Source organism: Engraulis encrasicolus, chromosome 11 (assembly GCF_034702125.1).
Source record: "Engraulis encrasicolus isolate BLACKSEA-1 chromosome 11, IST_EnEncr_1.0, whole genome shotgun sequence".
Lineage (NCBI taxonomy): Eukaryota > Metazoa > Chordata > Actinopteri > Clupeiformes > Engraulidae > Engraulis > Engraulis encrasicolus.
In genome coordinates this window covers 19030072-19052328 of record NC_085867.1, presented here as the reverse complement: position 1 = coordinate 19052328, position 22257 = coordinate 19030072, and the positions used below count along the sequence as shown (strand labels likewise).

At 44.0% G+C, this 22257-nt stretch overlaps 1 protein-coding gene across 2 annotated transcripts in view; it reads left to right on the top strand.

Moving 5' to 3' along the window:
• Positions 1 to 22257, top strand: part of si:dkey-247m21.3 (5-hydroxytryptamine receptor 4) — a 67474-nt gene that overhangs the window by 9925 nt on the left and 35292 nt on the right. For both annotated transcript variants that reach the window (XM_063210141.1, XM_063210140.1), the window contains exons 2-5: positions 6249 to 6359; positions 7977 to 8123; positions 16174 to 16374; positions 20361 to 20514. In XM_063210141.1, coding sequence (XP_063066211.1) covers positions 6331 to 6359; positions 7977 to 8123; positions 16174 to 16374; positions 20361 to 20514 — 531 coding nt within the window. In that variant the 5' untranslated portion in view covers positions 6249 to 6330. The remainder of the gene's footprint in view (positions 1 to 6248; positions 6360 to 7976; positions 8124 to 16173; positions 16375 to 20360; positions 20515 to 22257) is intronic.

The following is a 22257-nucleotide window of genomic DNA, read 5'->3' as shown; positions in this document are numbered from 1 at the left end:
GTTACATTATAGGTCTGGTCACGTCTGGTTCCCTAGACGTGCTCCTGATGTTCCCCCAACTTTGTTTATACTGTGTTGTTCAGAGCATAAGCAATGATGACTGTCCACCCGATTAAATCATATACGTCTACAATCTACATATTAGTAACAGTATTTCCTCCAGATTTAATCATGTACACAATCTATTTTTATTCCATTTCATTCATTTAACTCAACTTGGTTGGGTTGATCTAAGGTTTGGCTGTGCACACAACATCACACAAAAGATGTGGTGAGTGAAAGAAATAATTTGAGAACTTGTTACACCTTTGCCGGTAACAAGCAGGCCCTTCACAACCAATCTGTCCATCAGCGCCTGGCCAAACCTAATTACTTAGGGCTGGTATATCATGATTCAATTGCTTGCACCTGAAAAACTCCTAGTCAATCTGGTCACATGGTACTCTTGAGCCTGTATATAAACCTGCTGTCAGAGTGCTTTAGTTATTTGCCTGCCTGCCTGCCTGCTGGCTGGTCAGCATGGCACAGCATAGCGCTTGTTTAACTGCTTTGCAAGCAAGCTAATAGCGCTTTTGGCTTATGGCATTTGTTAGCTACATCTTGTGCCTTGCTTTGTGAGCTAGTCAGTAACAGCACATGTTACATTGCTTGCGCCATTGTGCACTTGATGTAGATGGTATGATTATCTTTAAACTTCATTAAGGAAAACATTTGGTATTTATCCCCACTAGATTATGTTCATACATAGTCAGCTGATATTTCTCTCACATTGTGGTACAGTATGGCATATACTGTTGTATAATATATAGACATCATACATGTTTTTCGGCAACTTAAATAATCATTCTAAGATAGCCGTGTGCCACACTGATGCCAGGCGCAGGGTGTTTTAGTGATGGTGGAGGATGGGAGGTCCTTAAGTACCATGATCAGGGTACCTCAACTATGGTGAGAGATAGTGGGGCAGGACCAAAACACATTCACAATAATGAACAAGGTTGGGGGAACATCAGGAGCATGTTTAAGGAACCAAATATGCAACCAACAAGGTTAAGGGAACCATATGGGAACGGCAAAGGAACAAACATGACATGAACAGGAATAAAGTAACGGTGAGAGAACAATAAGGGAACGGAATGGGAACTACACATATAACATTCTAGGAACGAAAATTAAACTTTCCTGCCAACCAAGTGAGAATGGAAAAATAACCAAAAATGACTCTCTGGGGACGTACCCAGAACTAAACTGGAACCAAGGGCTTGTGTTCCAGGAACCTTCGTAGAACTAAAAATTGTTAGTAGGGTATAACCATACATTTGTTAATATACTTGTGTTTTATTAATTTATTCAATAGCATCTTGTCTCAATTTTGCGTCTGGTAATAAAAGGGTTAATTGACATATTTACACCACAGTTCCGCAACCCAACCAGGACCCCTCCGTGATCCACTTTTGGGTCCCAATCCAAAAGTTAAAGGTGCACTGTGTAATATTATTTGTAGTTTATGTCCAGAATTCATGCTGCCCATTAACTAATGTCACCTTTTTCTTGAATACTTACCACTACCATCAAATTCTAAGTAGCCTATTCATTATGACTGGGTAAATTCCACTTTTCAATACATGAAAAGGAGGATCGTCTCGGTCCGCCATTTTGAATTTCCAGAAATAGACATGTTTAGCTGAAATGCTTACTGTACTTTGGTCATACTAGTAAATATTAGTTCAAAAATTAGTAAATATTCATGAGAAGGTCAAATTTGGCAGTAGACAGCACAATTTCTCTGAATAGTGTAGTTGCAATACCTACTCTGGCCACCATCTTACATACAGTAGCGGACCTTTACTGTAAGAAACACTGGTGTAAGTAAAGGAATAAGAATTGTGTGTAGGTGTCCCCTTTGGATAAGAGCCGGAACATGCTGCTCCCATCTAGATTGCCAGCGTTAGGAATCACACATTGGGTTTGTTTACTGCTATGACACCTCCTTCTCAAACGAGGCCCACGGGCTCAGGGGGAAAGGTGTGAGCTCTCACAGGACAGGAGGAAGGAGGGACTGGGAGGGAGAGGTGTAGGTGTGTGTGTGTGTGTGTGTGTGTGTGTGTGTGTGTGTGTGTGTGTGTGTGTGTGTGTGTGTGTGTGTGTCTGTGTGTGTAAGTCTGTGTAAGTGTGTGTGTGGGGGGGGGTCGTGTGTGTGTGTGTGTGTCTGTGTGAGAATGGTGAATGCATGCTTAATGTGTGTTGTGCGTGCATATTAGTGTTGTACTGAGAGAGAGAGAGAGAGAGAGAGAGAGAGAGAGAGAGAGAGAGAGAGAGAGAGAGAGAGAAAGAAAGAAAGAGAGAGACAGAGATAGAGAACATGTGCATGTGGATTTGTATGTCACTGTTTACTCAGTATAAAATATCACGTATGATGAGGTGTGTGTGTGTGTGTGTGTGTGTGTGTGTGTGTGTGTGTCTGTCTGTCTGTCTGTCTGTCTGTCTGTCTGTCTGTCTGTCTGTCTGTCTGTCTGTCTGTCTGTCTGTTTGTGTGTGTGTGTGTTTGGCAGGTGGTGAGGTGGGTGGTGGTGGTGTGTGTGTGTGTGTGTGTGTGTGTGGGGGGGGGGGGGTGGTGGTGTGAAGTAGGGTAGAGAAAGAATTGGTATTTTAAATTGTTGGTAGATAAGGATTGTAGACCATGAATGAGTTTCTTGAAATGGTGTCTTGCATGGGCCTCTGTCGGCACCATCATGTCAATGATGGGTGTCGTGCGGTGATGCTGTCTGAGCCAGTTTCCAGGGCTCTAAAGCTGCAGTACAGTTTAAGGGCTTTGTTCAAGAGAGGAGACAAGATGGGATGGCAGATGTGTGTATGTGTGTGTGTGTGAGAGAGAGAGAGAGAGAGAGAGAGAGAGAGAGAGGGGGGGGGGGGGCGGAAACTATTGGAGAATGTGATAGAACACAATCAAAATATTCAAAATATTCTTGAAGTAGTAGTAGTAGAGGTAGTAGTAGTCATGGGTAAGTGGTTAGGGTGAAAAAAGCTTGCCGGTTCGACTCCTGACCTGCCAGGTTCGTTGGGGGAGTAATTAGCCAGTGATCTCCCCCATCATCTTCCATGACTGAGGTACCCTTAGCATGGTACCGTCCTGTCCTGCTCCCTTGAGGCACTGGTTAGGGCTGCCCCTTTGCACGAGTGAGGCATAAATGTAATTTTGTTGTGTGCAGTGAGCATTGTGTGGTGTGGAGTGCTGTGTCACAATGACACACAAATGGAGCTTGCCAGGTGGCTTTCATTAGTAGCAGCACAGTAGTATTAGTAGTAGCAGTTAGACGGGGCAATACAACATATAGTAGATTAGATCAGATAAAACTTTATTGTCTGTTACACTTAAAACAGAAAATTGTCCTTCTCACAGACATTAGACAAGACTTCACAAAACAGGACTTAGGATAAGACAATACATGTATGCTGAGGCTGGATAGCTGGTCATTGTTCATCTTTTCTTGAATAGGTTACAACTGAGGGGATGAAGGATTTCTTCTCTGATTTTGTATATTCTCTGTCTGAGCCCAAGATGTTTATCGAGCCTGAGTGTTGCTGGCACTCATGGTGTTGTCAACCCATTAATAGGATAGGATAGGATAGGATGAGCCTTTATTGTCTCTTCTAGAGAGAAATTTGGTATGGGCACAGAGAGTCTAAGCGTTTACACAGAACACATATCAACACATTAGACAAACACAAAAAAAACACACTTAACATGCAGGACTGAACCACAAAAACATGTAAACATGTAGCCTACATCCAAACATGCACATATACACACAATTATATCATACCATGACTCTTTCAACCCCCCCCCCCACTCACACACACACACAAAACACACACAAACACTCACACACACACACTCCCCAATTCAATAGACCTAGAACATTTACACCAAAAAATAATCCTGAGTATACAACCTTAGCAGCGTGGAACTAGGAAGACCCAGCCCCCCCACCCCCCCACCCCCCCACACACACACACACACATACCTAATGCTGGATGTTCCATAGTGCAACATTCACCCTGGCGCCTGGAGCTGCATGACACAACATTCAAGCTCATGAGATTTCAGATTTTTAATTAAAACATTTTTTTGGTATGTTAAGGCTGGTCTTAGCTCTTAAATACAATTCATTTCTTGTTTTTAGGCTTTGCAGGCGCTGAGATATTTAGGTTTTTATAGGCTGACAGTACCTTCTCCCAAAAATGGCTTAGGCATTTAGCATCTGTTTTTGCAGGTATTTTAGACATCAATGGGTTAATGCCCCATCATGAGGGTTGTGGAGTTGAGGACTCAAGGAAAGACAGCTGCACGGCATCATGGGTAATCAGGACTGATATGCACAGCCCACTAGTTAACATTATCCCAGCACAGCTCTGACAGAAAACTTCTGGCTGCAGATAAAGACAAAAAACTTCTTCACCACACTCACAGTCGTCCATCCTCGGGAGCGCGCGCGTGTGCGTGTGCGTGTGTGCGTGCGTGTGTGTGCGTGTGTGTGCGTGTGCGTGTGCGTGTGTGCGTGCGTGTGTGTGCGTGTGTGTGTATGCGTGCGTGCGTGCACGCTTATACAGAAGCTCCCTTATCTGAAAGGTTGTCATCCTGATTTAGTACCTCTAGGAAAGTCATTTCCAGGAATCCAAGGCTTTGTTAGAGGAAGAAAAAAAAACACACACACACAGGCGTTCACATTCATTATCACTGGTGGCAAGAGAATGCCGAAACCAAATCAAGGGAGCTGGACAGCGGTGATTATTAGACCGTCCCCTTCCCCGTCTCCCAGTTAATATTCAGCCGTGCGGCGCCTACTCACTCCCCCGCCGTCGTTATAAATACAATATTGACGGAGCTGTCTCTCTAGCCCCCCCTGAGAGGGGCTCGTGAGAGATCGATCACAGTCTAGTGTGTAGATAGGAGACGAGCCGAGTGGATAGGAGTGGTTAGGATAGGATGGGCACCAACAGGCCTGCAAACAGGGGGAGGACAAAAGGGGCCAGTTGTCCCAGGGCCCTGGGAGATGAGAACGCCCAGCACTGGGTCCTCATCAGGGGTGCCGACTGGCAAAGGGGACAGTTGTCCCCAGCCCAGGGGAGAGAGGGGGCTCCAGAATTGGTTCCTCATTACATTGTATGTAATGGGCTGGGGGGGGAGGGGGGGGGGGCTTTCAGCTGACTTTGTCCTGGGCCCAGCCAAAGCTGTCAGCGGCCCTGGTCCTCATAACTTGGTACTCGCGTATGTACGTATTGACAAGCGGGCCCCTCTCAGATGATTTGTTCCCAGGCCCACAGAATTGCTTGAAGAAGGTCAGTAGACCGAAACGTTGGGGGTAGGATAGGCACCAGGAGCGTGCTTCTGATTAAAACACAACTCCTGCTGTGCTGGATTTACAGCCCCTGGAGAGTGCAGACAGACAATGGGTCGTCATATGACATTCAGTTATTCAGGGGAAAGATTGGGTTTTTTTTCGTGGTCTTTTTTTAGTCATTATGCATATGCCAGCCAGACTGTCCATCTCTGTCTTGTCTATCCATCTGTCTGACTGTCTGTCTGTCGGCCTGCCTGTGTGTCTGACAGTTTTCTGTCTTTTTTATGTCTATCAATCAATCAATCTTTTAATCGAATACATCTTCTGGTAAAAAAAATCTGTTAATATAATATAAAATAATTTTCAATACTGTCCAAGTTTCATTAGATAAAAGGGACTGCTAAGCGTAATGTAAAGTAATATGTCTGTTGTAGTGTCTTTCTGTCTTTCTGTCTGATATTAATTCACTGTGTGTCTTTTTGCTTTTCTGCCTATCTTTTTGTCTGACTGTTTTTGTCTGTCGGTGTGTCCATACATCTCACACCTATGGCCACCTCCCCCTCCTCCTCCGACCCCAGAAGGCCCGATGTGAAGAGCCATGTGCAGTGGCAACCTAATTTCCTAATATGATATCATGCTGTGTATGTCTGTCTGTCTGTATATATATAGTATATTAGGGCTTTTTATACCTTTATGTTTGACAGGACAGTGGAGGACAGACAGGAAATGAGTGGGGAGACAGAGACAGGGAAGGATTGGCAAATGACCCTGGCTGGAATCAAACCCAGGTCACCGTAGTAACCTAGTGTGCTACTGTTGGGCCGCGGCAGGGCCCTGTCCCTGTATTTCTCTCTGAATTTTCACTCAGTCTTTTTGTCTGTCTGTCTGTCCATATCACTCCTCCAGCCCCAGAGGGCCAGATGTGAAGAGCCATGTAGCGGCGTCCCTCCCTCCCACCTGCCCAGCCTGATGACGCCACTACCCAGTGATGGCCACACAACCAGACCCATCTGAAGAGTAAGCACCAGCCAGCAGACATTATAAGCTGGGAGAGAAAGGAATCACCGAAGCATCTTCAGATGTGGAAATTCACTTGTTTTATTGGGCAAGCGCCAAGACTAACGTTTCGACCTCTTGGCGCTTGCCCAACAAAACAAGTTAACTTCCACATCTGAAGATGCTCCGGTGATTCCTTTCTTCCCCTGCATTTACCAAGTCCTTTCCCGAGACACACCAGATTGTGAAGTGCAGGAGCACGGAGGATAGCTCTCTTTGCTACGTGAGACATTATAAAAGTGAAAGCGAAAAAGTGAAAGCCCATTGGGAAACTCCAACTCCCATTGTCATTGTGACACAGCACTCCACAGCACACTGCACACAACGAAATTGCATTTATGCCTCACCCGTGCAAGGGGGCAGCCCTCAGTGGCGCCCCATGGGGAGCAGTGCGGTGGGGCGGTACCATGCTCAGGGTACCTCAGTCATGGAGGAGGATGGGGGAGAGTACTGGTTGATTACTCCCCCCACCAACCTGGCGGGTCGGGAGTCGAACCGGCAACCTCTGGGATGCAAGTCTGACGCCCTAACCGCTCACCCATGACTGCCCATAAGCTCTCTGGATGTCATTCCATATGTCACAGACGCAGATACTATCACACTTACTGTAGATCCTGCGTGATGCGTCCTCCAAGTGATGACAGCAGTGGCTTCTAGTAGTGAGTGGTTATTTATCGCCACACAGTCAAAGAAAGTGCAGTGTTAATTCAACACTGTTCTGAGAATTAATTGTCCTAATCCATGTGGTGTCCATTCAACTCTTTGAGTGCTAGATCAACGCTTAGACTACAGTTGAATTGAAATGTCTATACAGCATATATGGCTTCACAGTGTTGAATTGAACACTAAAATCGAACGGGATTCTCATATTAGTGTTGATTTAACACTGCATGTTTTTCCTGTGTAGTGATGAATAACCACTCACCACATCAGCACCACCTCTGTTCTGTTCTGTTCTGTTCTGTTCTGTGTCACCGCTGTCATCAGTTGGATGCATCATGCAGGATCTCAGTGGGGTAGGGTACCTGTTGCTGTGACATATGGAATGGCATTCGGAGATCCAGTAATGTAGCACAAGAATAGCATTGGCTCAAAAGCAAAAAAAAGATTCATATTTTTCAACTCGTGTCAAATAAGGCGATATGCATGACTCATTCATGACTTATGGTGTGATATGGAATGGCAATCGCATAGCCTGTGTACTGTAATGTAGCATGGGAGTAGCAGCTGCTTACCAAAGCCTCAATCCATAGGGGTTAGGGCTGAACAGCACACATCTGATTCATATTTGATTCAGACAAATATGCTGCCATTCATTACTTATACCTACGTTAGTTTTACATTGGACAAATCTATCAGCATAGCTATTTCAGGAAAAACCAAATGGAACTTTTGCCATGTTTTCAAGGTGCCACCGCAAAAATTACAAGTAATCACGGAAACACAGTACATTTTGCTATGCTACCTGAAGACTGAGAATAGAAGAAGCTAGAAATTTGTGAGAAATTTGACTCTTCAAGTGTTGAATAATGTATATAACTGCAAAAACCTGATTGACATGTCCACTTTGTTGTGCAGTTCAGTTGATGGCCTGGTGGACAGCGTTGATGTGCTGAGCTCGGTGGAGAGGGTCATCCTCACCATCTTCCTGGTGGTCATCATCATCATGACGGTCCTCGGGAACCTGCTGGTGATGGTGGCGCTCTGCAAGGACAGGCAGCTACGGTAAGGCCTGGGATACGGTACCGCCCACCTGTCCACTTACCATTACAGCTCCTCTTTTCTGGTCCAGACAGACAGTCACACAACAACAAGAAGCCAGACCAGGACAAATAGTAAAGGGAGCAGGAGAGAACGGGTTTGTTAAGTAGTCTACCGTAGCTGATGGCTGTGTCTGTGGGTCGTGCATGGTACACCCACCTGTCCACCATTACTACTACTCTCCTCTTCTGCACCCCACTTCTCAAAAGCATCGTTGCTAACCAGTTAGCAGCTTACTAGGTTTCCAATGGGAAATTGCACTGCAACCAAGTAAGTTGCTAACGTAGTTAGCAGCGATGCTGTCGAGAAACTTACAACAGGTTTTAATCACAGCCGGTTCACAAGCAGCCGCCCCACTCGCTACTCCACCCATGCCTGCAATTCACCTAGTGGGCGCTGTCGAGCGAGCACAGCCCATTCATTCTGAATAGAGTCTGCGCTCCTCCGTTGGCGACCCTAGAGCGCAGTACCACCTGGAAAAGTCGAGAGTGAACTCTCTCGTCATATTCATAGAACCTCTCTGCTCTGATCTAATCTGGGCAGTCATGGGCAAGCGGTTAGGGTGTCAGCCAGGCTTGTAGCCGGAAGGTTGCCGGTTCAACTCCTGACCCGTCAGGTTGGTGGGGGGAGTAATTAACAAAGAGCTCTCCCCCATCCTCCTCCATGACTGAGGTACCCTGAGCGTGCATACTGTCCCATCGCACTGCGACGTTTGCTGTACAGTGTTTTGTGACAATGGGAGTTGGAGTTTCCCAGTATGGGCTTTTACTTCACTGTGTGGGGAAGAGCGTGTTCTGTCCACTCCACTGCACTTATGCTCCATTTGCCATGGACATGGTGGTTGAATAAGCAATAATGAGACTGAGCTTGAGAATACATTTTTCTGAAATCATGGTGGTGGCACAAGCACAGGCATATCCTGCTAAGTTCACCTTGTGATCAGAAGATTGCAGGCAGCTGTTTACGCATACACGGCAGACCTTTCACTTCGTTTGAACCCTTTGTTTACACACAAATAGAGATGTTTCCTCTGAAAACCTCCTTTCTAAAAATACCAAAAGTGGAGATTGTTTGAAAACTCGGTTTGCATGTAAACAGAGTAAAACAGAGACTTTAATGAAAAGTAAAGATACAGGAAGTAAAAACCCTGCGTCACATTTGCTCCAGCCAATTCAATTGACCAGCTGATCATAACTAACCTGATTATCATCGACTTTCAAATCTCTTCGAGACTTGGTCTGACCAAGAGCATAACAATTAACATTTCCCAAATGGTATTTCCCAAACGGCCTCCCTTGGTTGGCTAATGGTTGTTTGCTTCTCAAAAAAGTGGGAGGAGTTCCCGATTTTTCGGGAGCCCAGAAAGTACTTTCATTGCTCTTGACCTGACTAGTAGTAACGCTGAAGTTGTTGCATCACTAGGAAGGCACCATCTGGCTAGGTCATAACTACCACACCCCTCAAGTGAGGTTGATGAGCTAATTACTGAAATCACTCATGTTAGGAGCATGGCTAGAAGGAATATCTGGTGGGACTTTTATTTCCTCAATTCAGTTGGCCACTAGTTGCAGCTTCAAATCTTATGTAGAAAAAAGCTTGGGCCACTTCACTTATGCTCCAAAAGAAATAAGCTTTGCTCAGTTAAAAACACAATGCTTCAACCCCCTTGGATATTCATCAAGCAGACCAACCTTTTCCTACTGTCTGTTTCTATTGTCTATTGCAGTGTTTCCCAATCAGGGGTACGTGTACCACTATGGGTACGCGAGCACACCTCAGGGGGTACTTGGGAAAATGTAATAACAACAAATATATGGAGTGTAGTCACATTGGGATAGAGGAACAGATATAGTGCATGAGTGAGGGCGGTACTCATCATATGACAAAATTGCTTAAGGGGTACGCTGAACAAAAAAGGTTTGGGAAACACTGGTCTAGTGCTTGCAAAATGTTACTTTACTTTTCTCAAAACGATGTTCATCCCATACCCGTGGGAAAAGTCTGGGTGCTCTCGTCTCCAGTGCTCTCATCCATGCTTGGAGTGCCCTTCAGCACGGTCGGTACCTAACCCCACGTTGCTTTAGGGACTGTACAATACCCTGTATCTAAATACGTGTAATTTACTTTGGATAAAAGCGTTATCTCAGCAGAATATAATGTAATGGCAGGAACCCACGCTGGGCATTGTGTGTGTGTGTCTACCTACGGTATGTCTGGTTGTGAGTGCCCATGTCTGTGTCTGTGTTTATGTCTGCTTGTTTGCATGCATTTTTGTGAGCATAAGTGTGTATGTATAATGTGTGTGTGTGTGTGTGTGTGTGTGTGTGTGTGTGTGTGTGTGTGTGTGTGTGTGTGTGTGTGTGTGTGTGTGTGTGTGTGTGTGTGTGTGTGTTTGAGAGAGAGAGAGAGAGAGAGAGAGAGAGAGAGAGAGAGAGAGAGAGAGAGAGAGAGAGAGAGACAGCGAGAGAGATAGAGAGAGAGAGAGAGGGAGAGAGAGAGAGAGAGAGAGAGAGAGAGAGAGAGAGAGAGAGAGAGAGAGAGAGAGAGAGAGAGAGAGAGAGAAAGCTCATAGGATCTCATAAGAGAGATCAGGCTTTCTTTTATGTCTACATTAAAGCATATTAAGAGCTCATAGCCAGCCTATTTTTAAACGTTACAAGCCACTGCTGAATGTAATCACAGCAACATTTTTTTATATAAAAATAATTTCGGAGGCCTATAAATTACTTCATAATCGTGGTCTACAGCAGCTTGTAAAGCTCTCCCTATTTAAAGATTTACGCTCCACACGCCTCTGGGGAGCGCAAGCAAGCTCTCGTGCGCACACACACACACACACACACACACACACACACACACACACACACACACACACACACACACACACACACACACACACACACACACACACACACACACACACACACACACACACACACACACAGTAGAGGCTCTCTCTCTTTTAGTGTCCTACAGTAAACATTTACATTGTGTTCTTATACATCTGTGAGTCTCGTGTCCCGGTGGGTTTCAGGTCTGTGAGGAAAAAGGAAATGAGCGATTTTTCTCCCTCACTCTAAATCAACAGAGCTGTCTCTCCTGGGCTGGGAGAACAGGGGGAGAAAGGAGAGGTGCGGAGGAAAAAGAGGTAACAGGAGAATGCTGATGCGGTTGGCGGGAATGAAATGTATTAAGGAGGCACCGGGGGGATACAGGGGACCTACAGTGCACATTAATCACGAGTACACCCCGTTTGAAAAGTAACATTTTGAACAATGTTTCAATAAGCACACACAAGTTATTTCCAAAATGTGCATGGAGTAAGTTTAATACAACATCTGTTGATCTTACAACACAAAAGGAAGGTTAATAGTGTAACTTAAAATGATGGTGGTGCGAAAGTGAGTACACTCCCTATGTTAAAATTCCATAAAGATGATGAGAATAATTCCATAAAGGATCATGATCTCCTTCAGCAGACACAGTACATGTTGCCATGCATATTTCTTTTGGTGAAATTCATCTTCTCAATGTTGACAGCTTTTTTGCAGTCCCATTACCATGCTTGATTACCATGGGGCACCTTTCTTTGCACTAATCACTTGTTTGTGAAGTGAAAGCCCAACTGGGAAACTCGCATTGTCATTGTGACACAGCACTCCACAGCACACAAGTGCACGCTCCACACAACAAAATTGCTTTTATGCCTCACCCGTGTAAGGGGGCAGCCCCCAGTAGCGCCCGAAAGGGAGCAGTTCAGTGTACCTCAGTCATGGAGGAGGATGAGGGGAACACTGGTTAATTACTCTCCCCACCAACCTGGAGTCAAACCAGCAACCTTTTTTACCACCACAAATGCTTGACACCATCTAAAGCAGATGTGTTTTATCATTGACTGGTGTACTCATTCTTGGTGTGCACTGTAATAAGTGCTATGGGCCAGTCACATGTCTCGCACGAGAGCACTGAAATATCAAAGACCATATGTAGCATGACAAAAGAAAACAATTAAAGAATTGCATGTAAGTGGTAGGTATTTTGGTCTGGAATGGATTGTCTATTTAATGATAAGCAGACTGTCTGGGCTCTTCTGATTGGATTACTTCTGGTTTTAATGCCAATTATTTTGGAGGGAGGAATTGCCTGCAATTTCCATTTACATCCATCTGGTAGTCATTATCAAGTGTTTTTGGACAGTGATGTCTCTTAAATACTTGTCACATCAAGGTCTTCTCAGTCTGTGATAGCTGTCAGTTTGTTTGACAAATGGAAAGCAATTATATGATTTACTTATTTTACAAGAGGGCTACACTCATTTGTGCCCCTGGCATTTCCACACTCGTTTTTCACGAATTTGAAAAAAGAATCCTCTCTCAAATAAGGTGCATATACTGTAGCCTACATAAAAAAGGTGGATATGTAGATAAAGAAGAAAATATTTATTTAGGTTAGTGTTAGGTAACCTGACTCTCGACAGGTCCTCATGTATTTCCGCTTTTCGTGTGCTTACACAAGGATCTGTAGGATCTTTGGATTTGCCCTGCTCTCGAACTGCCACGCAGCCGAACCAATCAGGATCGCAGACTATTATTCAGAGATGTGACATAGTCAAAGTTTACACGCAGTGGAGAAGGGAAAAACAAGTGAAACGCAACAGTTGTTTCAGAGGACAATGGCTGCTCGCATGGACTCACTTGTTGACATAGATTCTGTTAATTAAACTATATTTTTGAATCTGAGAGTAGTTTAAGTAGCACCTCATTAACAATGTCAGACAAGTGATTTCTTCATGTCCAAGGATTTTTTTTCTTTGATAAAACCACACTTTCTCAGACCTAAGCATATGGCATAGTTCCATAATAATGTTTGTGGAACCCATTCATCTGCCGACAGTAAGGCTAAGGCTTGCTCTTTTGGTAATTTTGGCATATTTACGTCATGTAATTTTATATGTAACACAATGGTCATCAATATGCATGAATGGATATGCATGGATGGATGGATGGATGGATGCAATATGCATATGCATATTCATCAAATAAACCTATTATTCAATTTTCATCAATTGATTTAATTTTATGAGTGTGAGAGAAATATTGGCTTGTGGCACCATCGGGTTTAAGCAGTCGTCTCTGTAGCAGCAGGGGATCTGGGCATAAATAATATTAATAATATGGCAGAGGGCTTAATTGCTAACATGTTTGATTCGCGGTGCCAAAGGCGGCTACAGTAACTCACTGAAGCAGTGCAGACCTGTTACGGCTGGTGCTGGCTGCAGGGTCATTAACTAACTGAGGGCCATTATTCATATTTCACCCTTTTTAATTCTGCACTGATTTATCTGTGTCCTGTGCAAGACCCTTATTATAAATGATATACAGTATTATATATCAGTGAGTCCGTGCACATGGTACATCATGATGCATGCATGCACATTTTAAGATTTGGATTTGGAGTTGTTCTTTTCTGAAGAGAGAAAAAAATGTTTCTGTAAGCAGTAGATCCTCTCCACTCCTGTCCCTCACAAATAGATGCGTCAGCAAGAAGGACTTGAGTTCAAATAGTGAGATGTGGATCAACTCAGGAGCAACTCACTCAGGTGTGGAAGTGTTTAATTTTACCTTGAAAGGTGCAAGAGTCAAGACTAACGTGTCGCCATGGCGTCTTCAGCAGAGCTCTGGAATGAAGATTCAAGATTCAAGATTCTTTTAATAGTCCCGAAGGAAATTTGTCTTGGACATACAAAGCTGCCACATACACACAACATACACATGACGCCAAAAAACAAAAACAACAATAAACACACACATACATAGAAACTCTTAAGTGCATATCCACCACAGCCCACCACCCACATACATGGCATTACAGGATGGTAGTTGTTAACGACCTGCGTTCAGTAGGTTTTACAGAAACAGGGACAAAAGAAAACCTATACCTATTCAAAAACCTTTTCTTGTTTTTAACTGGTACTCTGAATCGCCTGAAGAGAAGGACAGGACACTCTTCAGATTTTTCTTTCTTTATTCGGAACCTATTGGTGCAATTGCTGTGACATGCTGAAGAAGGGTTCTGCCCAAAATGTTTGTAGGCGAGTAAAGAAAGAAAAATCTGAAGAGTGCTGTCGCTTCGCTTCATTCACTTATGTTTTCTGTGGGATTCAGCAGCCAGTTAAGAACCGTGGGTGTTAGTCATTAGGCGATAGTGTGCGCGCGTCTCCTACACTTCACAAGTCTTCGGCAGAGTCTCAACTCAATACCTCTCAACTCCTCTCAAATATTGTTGGCCCTGCCGTGGCCTAACGGTAGGGCACTGGGTTACTACGCCGGCGACCCAGGTTCGATTCCGGCCCGGGTCATTTGCAGATCCTTCCCCATCTCTCTCTAACCACTGATTTCCTGTATCTCCTCCTCTGGGGTGAGTTTCTCAAAAGAGAAGTTGTTAGCCTGTTAGCAACTTCGGTAGTTGACAATGGGAAAATGCATTGAAAACAACAAAGTAGCTAATGTAGTAAGCAACTTTGGGTTTGAGAAATTCACCCCTGTACTGTCAGAAATAAAGACGAAACATATATATATATATTTCTACCGTACCCTTGATTAATCAGAAAGAACTACTTAAGGGCATGATTAATGAGCAGCATAGAAACCCCTGTAACACACAATACGTGTGTTTTGTTTTCCCTGTTTTGTGGCCTTGGTTGCCAATCGCAACCGTTGATGTGCTTGCTCTGAATTACTGTAGGAAAATGTTACACGTATTAGCATAACAACATGACTCGAGTGCAGATGGACAGTAGACCATTTTGGTCCGACTTTCCCCCCTTTTTCGCTGGACCTCTCCAAAGAGCTTCCTGATCATTGTGCTGCTGCTGCTGCTCCAATTGCAAACCACCAGAACCAGAACTATCCTTTCTGGGCCATCTTCCACCGTTGGAAGTGTCTGGACTGGAGCTGAGGATCTCTGGACCTTGTCATCTCCTTATTCCCCACTTAGCCTTGCCCAGTGTTTGCAGATGTTTTTCTTGCGGAAAGGCAAGCAATGGCGGCAGCTGGGCTGGCTGGGCACATCTCCCTTGTGCTGCTCAACAGGGCTGCTGATTGCTTTGGCTGGGCCTGGGATAAAGTCATCTGAAAGGCCCTCCCACCCAATACATACAATGTAATGAGGGCCCAATTCTGACCCCCCTCCCCAGGCCCTGGAATGACTCCTTTGTCCCTCACCTGTTGGCTCACACACTGCTCACCCTCTGGTGAGTCAGACACACCTAGTCAGTGCCCCCCCCCCCCATTTCTTTCTGGCATGGGCCAGAGTGGAATTGGGCTGTTAAGCCCTTTGGAGCATCGATTTCCGTCATCTGGAGCAGCAGCGGGCCTGGCTAGTGTTGCCGTCCCCTGGCTAGCTTTAAAGGTCTCAGAGTGTAGCTCCCAAGGTCACTTTGAGAGCCCGAAGGTCATCTGATATGAGACGTCCCGCAGTGGTGTCTCGCCCCCATTCTTCAAGCCTTGACAACTGGCCGTCCTCCCGCCATTCTGGGCCCCGTTCCCAGACACATTCCCGAACTCTGAAACCCAAACACGCCTTCCATTTTTTACTTTAAAATTACAATGAAAACATGAAATAATTCAATGCATACTGTACAAGTAACAGTACCAGAATGTTTTTATGTCCAGATCATCCCGTGCATAACTGCAGAAATTTCCTTAATTCAACCTGTAATGTGTTCAGTATGACTGCTCTGGCTTTTTTTTTTTTGCAAACTTGCCAAGTCCACTGGAATGGTCAAAAAAGAAGCAATAGACAACCATTCTTCTGTATGCATCACTGTCTGACTTTAAATCATTTTCAAGCCTCTGTAGGAAAAAAATAAGACCAATTACTTCATTATGTCACTGTCTTAGCACCTCCTTAGGAAAAAGAAAGCCAATCACTTCATTGTGTCGCTGTCTTTGCACCTCCGTAGGAAAAAGAAAGCCAATCACCTCATTGTGTCGCTGTCTTTGCACCTCCGTAGGAAAAAGAAGACCAATTACTTCATTGTGTCGCTGGCTTTTGCGGATCTCCTGGTGGCTCTGCTGGTCATGCCCTTTGCTGCCATGGAGTTGACCACGGGCCAGTGGAGGTACGGGGAGACCTTCTGCCTGGTCAGGACCTCCCTGGATGTGCTGCTCACCACAGCATCCATACTGCACTTGTGCTGCATCGCATTGGACAGGTAAGCACAAAGATTCAAGATTGAGAAAGCTCTATTGTCTAATACGTATGTTGACATATTAGAAAATTGTCTTTTGATTTGAAGGCTTGTGTGTCTGTGTGTGTGTGTGTGTGTGTGTGTGTGTGTGTGTGTGTGTGTGTGTGTGTGTGTGTGTGTGTGTGCGTGCGTGCGTGCGTGCGTGCGTGCGTGCGTGCGCGCGCGCGTGCGTGCGTGTGTGTGTGTGTGTGAATAAGACAACTAAGACACAAATAAGACACAAAACAAGACATTACATGATATTGTCTGGCCCTTATCAAGTGTTGCTGGAACTAGTGAAGTTGCGCAAATTAGGAAAGGAAAGGACGAATTTCTTTACGTTGTATCATGGTTATCAAAACAAGTTAGGAATGCATTTCTAAGGCAGTGCAGTAGATTGCATTTCCATTTAGTTAAAAGGGTAGTGATTTTGTATGAACTGTGCATGATGTTTTGCTGAGAGCCACCCTGAGAACAAGAGAAAATCATGCTAAGTGGCTTCTCACAGAACATCCTGACATGCCTTGACATTTTTTTCCAAGTGTTTTCTAGGGTTTTTTTCAAGCTAATTACTGTAATCACCTCAGCAAATCACCCCTGGGGTGCACTTCTCAAAAGAGAAGTTGTTAGCCTGTTAGCAACTTCGGTAGTTGCCAATGGGAAAATGCATTGAAAACAACAAAGTAGCTAATGTAGTAAGCAACTTTGGTTTCCAGAAATGCACCCCAGCTGATGCTTTTAATGTGTCATCAGCAGGCAAGAGAAGACGCTGAAGTATGTCTATGTCTGCATGGGAAAGTAAGAAACCTAATTTCAAATTCTTTGTATGACCAGTGGATGGAAAGAAATTGACAATAAAACCGACTTGACTTCACTTGATTTGAAGTCTCCAACATTGCAGGATTACAGTACATTGCCAATACATTTGAACAAAAGTGCGTATTTTCGTCTGCTCTGTGGCCGTCGACCGGGGTTTGATTCCTGGCCCAGGTCATTTGCCAACCCCTCAACGTCTCTCTCCCCATTCGCTTCCTGTCCACCGCTCGTACTGTCCTATCATCAATAACGTAAAAAAAGCGTAATTTCCCCCCCCCCTCAATTTCCCTTGCTAGAAGATGAGCTCATTAAAAGTGTGGATTTTCAGGATGACACTAGACATAACTAACCTACCTCCACACGAGAGTTGACTAAGAAACAGGGCTTTAAATCCAAAAGCTCCTGCTCACGTCAGTGTGTGTTGGCGGTGTTTTTTTTTTGACCAGCAGAGTTTCAGGCTTCTGAAGAAGACTCACTGAATAAAATACAACTCAATCAGCCCCCCTACTCTTCGCCTTCGCCTGGCTGGCACAAGGTCCAGAAACATATTTGCATTTCAATCCCTCTGCATTAGCAATTGGTCTTGTAAAGCCTGAAGAATTAATCGAGCTTAGCAAGAAGATTTTTTTTCCGCGTCTGAGTGTCTGTGCCTGACACACTAAAGCCTGAAGCAATCGTCCAGGGCTGCTGACAGTGTTGGCAGTAACTTATAGTACAAAGTCATCTGAATGCCCCCCCTCTCCTAAAAACATAGAATGTAATGAGGGCCCAATTCTGGGCCCCCTCTCTCCTTTGGCCCAGGACAATTGACCCCTTTGTCCCCTCCCGTCGGCTTCCCTGCAAGCACCACCACCCATGTGACCCATCATGACAACATCCACATGCAATATAATAATAACTGCTCATTGCCATGGGAATCCTGCTGAAACATGAACATTACATTAAATTACACGCATGTTGCCGGGGATACAATGTCAGACGATTGGATAGTTAGGATGAAAGCATGAATGCATAACCAAATATTAGACGGATATATATTCCACAATACGAGCATCTGTAGCAACAGCAGTGAGACGGATCAAATTGAATGAGGACTTACTGCTCCATCATGTGTGCATAATGCACGCACACACACACACACACACACACACACACACACACACACACACACACACACACACACACACACACACACACACACACACACACACACACACACACACACACACACACACACACACACACACACACACACACACACACACACACACACACACACACACATGCCAAGCCCTCTTCTCAGCTTCTACTGAGTTGTCTTAGTGGACAATGTAAATCCAAAACCCAAATACCTCTATTTTTGAATATACAGTATGTTCTCTATATGTCTTCTGTTGTCCAGTCTTGCACTTTAATGTCTGTATACTTTATTATCTATGTCAATGTCTATCCGTAAATTTTGTCTATGTCTGCATGGAAAAGTGAGAAACATAATTTCAACTCTTTGTATGACCAGTACATGACCAGACTTGACTTGATTTGACCACATGCAGAAAAAAAACATCTTTTTTATACTGCAGAAACGTTTTGTTTCCATTATTGTGATATCTGAGAGCTCAGATGTGACAGAAAGCCCAAAAGGTTTGTGAAAGCCAAAAAAACAATACAAAAAACCCCAGCCTCCCAAAATGCCACGAGACAGCTGCCTCAATCTATTACTAATTTGTGTTGCCATCTTTGTATGCATCGCCTGACTCATCTGCGTAATTAATGCATCTGAAGCATAGATCAGATATTCGGAAGCCAGGAAATGTCACATTGGTGGGGATGTGCGTTCGTTTTTTCAGCAACCGTCACCCATCCTCCACACATATGCACGTTCGCACGCACGCGCACACACACACACACACCGAACAGCGAACACCCCTTATTGGCTGTTGTTCTGAGAAGTCTGGCACGGTGTGGCAATCAACCACTGATGAGCTTGTCGCTTTATGTTTTTCAAGATTTTATTTTCCCTTGAATGCCACCCCGTAGACCCTAAGTATTTAATAGCTGTAATAACACTAGCTGTCAGCACAGGCTATCCTACCCTGTTTTGCATCCAACACAAGCAAGACACACATTTGTTTCCATGTCTACCCTTACCGTAGGTCCATTTTTTTAACGCAACATATCCCCCAGCTGTTCACTTGCTGACGAAAAATAAATAGTGAAATAGTGTAAAAATGAATATTTATACTTGTATCACTTGTATGTACAGTAATCACTATTTCAGTTCAAATGCAAAAAAATCTCATTAAAGGTACGGTATACAGGATTGTAGCCTATGTATTAATATAGCATTGCAACTATGCTGCTCATATCAACTGTGCTGCCTATTCCCAAATTGTCCTTTTCATGATTATTTACTAAGAAAGTTTTGCAGCTAAACTTTTCTATCACTGGAAATTCAAAATGGCGGACATTTAGAAGATCCACCTTTTCATGTATGAAAAGTGTAATTTTCGCATCCATAATGAATACTTGGTGGTGGTATGTATTCATTAAAGAAATCGTGAAATAAGCTGCTAAAAATATTACATACGGCTCCGTTTAAAAGTCAGTTTCGCTTGTGAATACTGTTGCCCAGATACCTCTCCAGCCGTACTGTTGAAGAGATCAGGAGGGTTGTTCTTTCATTTTGTAGGACAAAGAGACTGCCAATTATTCGCACCTGGCTGCCGTGGTACACAACGAGTCACCTGCTGCACCCACACAAAGCTCCCAATTTCCTCCAGTTTGCCATAAAGTTCACTTTTCGTTATTTTATTTTTTTTCACCTCGTAAAATCATGTGGCAAAGAACAGATTAAAATCACATCAAAACAAGGAGGTTAAATTGAGGCTTATAAACCGTTGGAACAAATGAATACACTATATCAGCTTACTTCTTCTTAAAAAACATGCCACGTCTAAAAATAGTCCATTATCAGATGGATGTCAATCAAATTCTAACCGGTTACATAAATGTTCGAGGATGACTCAGCGCTGCCAGTTGCACGGATTAGCGCCTTTCTCACAGGGGGCTTACAATTATTAGCAGCATGGTGTGTTTTTTTTATTTTTATACTGTATTGTGTGTGTCTCCTCTGTGGGTTTGGGCTCCCGCTGTAGGTATTATGCCATTTGCTGTCAGCCACTGGTGTACAGGAACAAAATGACCCCGCTGCGAGTGAGCCTGATGCTGGGAGGATGCTGGGTGATCCCCTCCTTCATCTCCTTCCTACCCATCATGCAGAGCTGGAACACCATTGGCATCGAGGACATTGTGAGTATACGTGTAACCGGCCATCTGGGTACTTTGTTTGTGAACGAACGGTTCCGCCCCCTTTTAGGGGAAAACAAACCAAATGTCTCATTGACTGACATGCAACATCGGCTAGCCTAAATAAATACAGTACATGCCTCAGCCACGGCTGTGTGGCTATATTTGAACAGCCGACAACACAACACGTCTACAGCATGATGAGTGTGAACAGCGCTAGTGTACAGGTCTTGTGTTCATTCTTTCCCAACACCACCATGACTTTGTCTTGGCTTATCCCCCAATGTCATCCCCCAAAAAGGGGCATAACGCACATGGCACACGTCATGCCGGTTACACCATTGGCATCGAGGACATTGTGAGTACAGCCTATTATATGAGTGGGTTTCAAACTAGTCCTGTCTTTTCCTGTTTCTAGTGGCCTCTTGCCTTAGTGTCAGAAAACAATTAACGAGCTGTTTCCACATAGTTGAATATTTTTGAAAACGCATTGGATTTGGCCTTCCCTTTCCACATAAACAGAATTTTGAAATCCACAAATATCCCGTTTAGGAGGCTAAAACACACCTGTTAGAGTGTAGTGGAAAGTGCGCACATCCAGCAAAAAAGCATCAGCAGGTGCCAGATCAAAAAACTGTCACATGTAGGAGCGGGAAAGGATCTGCACACTGCTTGCAAAAGACTTCAAGAAGATCTATGATCGAAACGTTGCTCCTAATAAATTAAGTCTTTTGCAAGCAGTGTGCAGATCCTTTCCCGCTCCTACATAAAATACACCTGTTGCAATGGAGTTTTATTTTTATCCACATGTTGCATTTACACCTAAACAGGAGAAAAATATCCACGCTTAAAAATGTCCGGCTACGTGGAAACAGCACCTACGTTTCCTCACTGTTAGAATAACTTTTTGGGGGGATTTTCCCCATTCAACATCATGACTGCAAATGAGATAATGAGGTTTGAATTGTGCGTTTGCAAGATACAGTATGGAATATATAACCTTGAGCCTTACATCATGAGGCCACAAGTGAAAGGGAAGGATGAGAGGATGTGTAATGACTCACACCCTGTGTTTGCTCTGTTTGTTTGGAAGGTGCTCTTCAGTCACTTTGCGTTGAGGAAGCTACATATTACTTCCAGGAACCATTCTTAAAAAAACATCTAAAAATCTGTTTCATCCCAAAGAGCTAGTACAGTATGTTTGACAAGCGAATAACTTAGTAATATTAATGTTGTGCTTTGTGATGAATCTGTGTCTTGAAACACAGGATATGTCGAGCTTTAACTTGACACTTTAACATCAACAAAACATTAAAGTATTATTACAGACATCTAAAGTGTGCCAAAAGGTCAGTAAGTCTCCCGAATGTTGATAGCGACTTCACGACGCTTGTAAATTTAGATAAGATATTGACTATTCTGAATTTAGCATAGCCCATGCCGGGCCACACAATTGTAAAATATACTGAACAGAGTTAAACAATGCCTTCTCCGTTAATACCGTTTACTTTGAGAGATGTAGGCCTACGTTGCACTCCACCTCCAGTTGGTGATTTCAAAACCCTGAATGGGATTCATACCTCTCTGCGATTGACCTTAGACACATACTGTATGTATTCTCAGAGCACGTTTTGGCCCTCACTTGCCTGTTTTAGATTTAAATCACTTTTCTGCCAAAACAAAAAAAGGCGCTGGTAGATGATATAGGTTCCCCATGCTGGTGGCGTGGACAGCAACAGATGGTAG